Source organism: Penaeus monodon, chromosome 23, assembly GCF_015228065.2.
Source record: "Penaeus monodon isolate SGIC_2016 chromosome 23, NSTDA_Pmon_1, whole genome shotgun sequence".
In the NCBI taxonomy this organism is placed as follows: domain Eukaryota; kingdom Metazoa; phylum Arthropoda; class Malacostraca; order Decapoda; family Penaeidae; genus Penaeus; species Penaeus monodon.
This window is the reverse complement of record NC_051408.1, coordinates 34520050-34520946: the sequence shown is the minus strand read 5'-3', so window position 1 is coordinate 34520946 and position 897 is coordinate 34520050. Positions and strand designations below refer to the sequence as shown.

Genomic DNA, 897 nt, shown 5'->3' with positions numbered 1-897 from the left:
ATGCAAAGCATGGCATTCATGATCACGTGATCCGCTTGAGGCACTGACACGTGGCTCGGCAGTTTCTGAAGCGCTCCACTCCATGGCGAGTCTTGGTGTTGCACAGCCATTCATGCCACTGCAGGTCCAGCGCCTTGCAATTGACCCACAGGTCCGAGTAGGTGCAGGCGTTGGTGCACAGCTTGCACTCCGGTTTCCGACACACCGAGCGGCAGGCATCCGGGCATTTCCGACACGAGCGACCTTGGGTGTAGGGTCTGCTGAGCCGTCGCGGGTCGTTGCCCCTGGGGACAGGTGAGCACAAGTCATCAGGCCACTTTTATAAAGGAGACTCAAAACTAGTCCAGACTGACTGTCAAATATTTAGAATAAGTGATAACAGTACCATGGGGAAAAAAAAATCAAGCCAGCTGATTTAGCTTTCTCTCAATTATAATATTAATTCAATCTGTTAAGGTGCTTACACTAAAACGACGGACCGACAGAGAAAAACCTTATATCAAGAACCAAAAGTCTCTATACTCAACGATCATCCCACACGCTAGAACCGCAAGGAGGCAGGCACAAGCACTCACGAGGGACAGTAGTTGCACACGTATCTGAAGAAGGTCTTCCCGCCGGGCTCGGAGCACTCAGCGAAGCCGCAGCCGACCTGGTGGGAGTTGTACCACGCCATCTGGGTGTAGGCCGAGACGGCGCTGGAGTTGTTGCTCTCGTCCCCGTACGTGAAGGAACGGCGCCCACTCCACCAGTTGTGCATCACGAAGCTCCTGGAGGGTGGGGGGGGGGAGGGTTAGCGTGTCGTTGGCGCGTTAAGTTTTGTCGAAGTGTCAACAGGTTCGCGGTTATTATCCGCCTTCGTTCATGGAGACAAAAAGTCAAGTCTGCTCTTCATCC

The 897-nt window shown here is 53.3% G+C and overlaps 1 protein-coding gene across 1 annotated transcript in view; it reads right to left on the bottom strand.

Annotated features, from left to right (window-relative positions):
• LOC119587950 (cysteine-rich venom protein-like) overlaps positions 1 to 897 on the bottom strand; it is a gene marked incomplete at its 5' end in the record, with an annotated part of 2202 nt that continues 1305 nt past the window's right edge. The window contains 2 exon segments of the mRNA XM_037936662.1: positions 1 to 284; positions 576 to 770. Coding sequence (XP_037792590.1) covers positions 23 to 284; positions 576 to 770 — 457 coding nt within the window.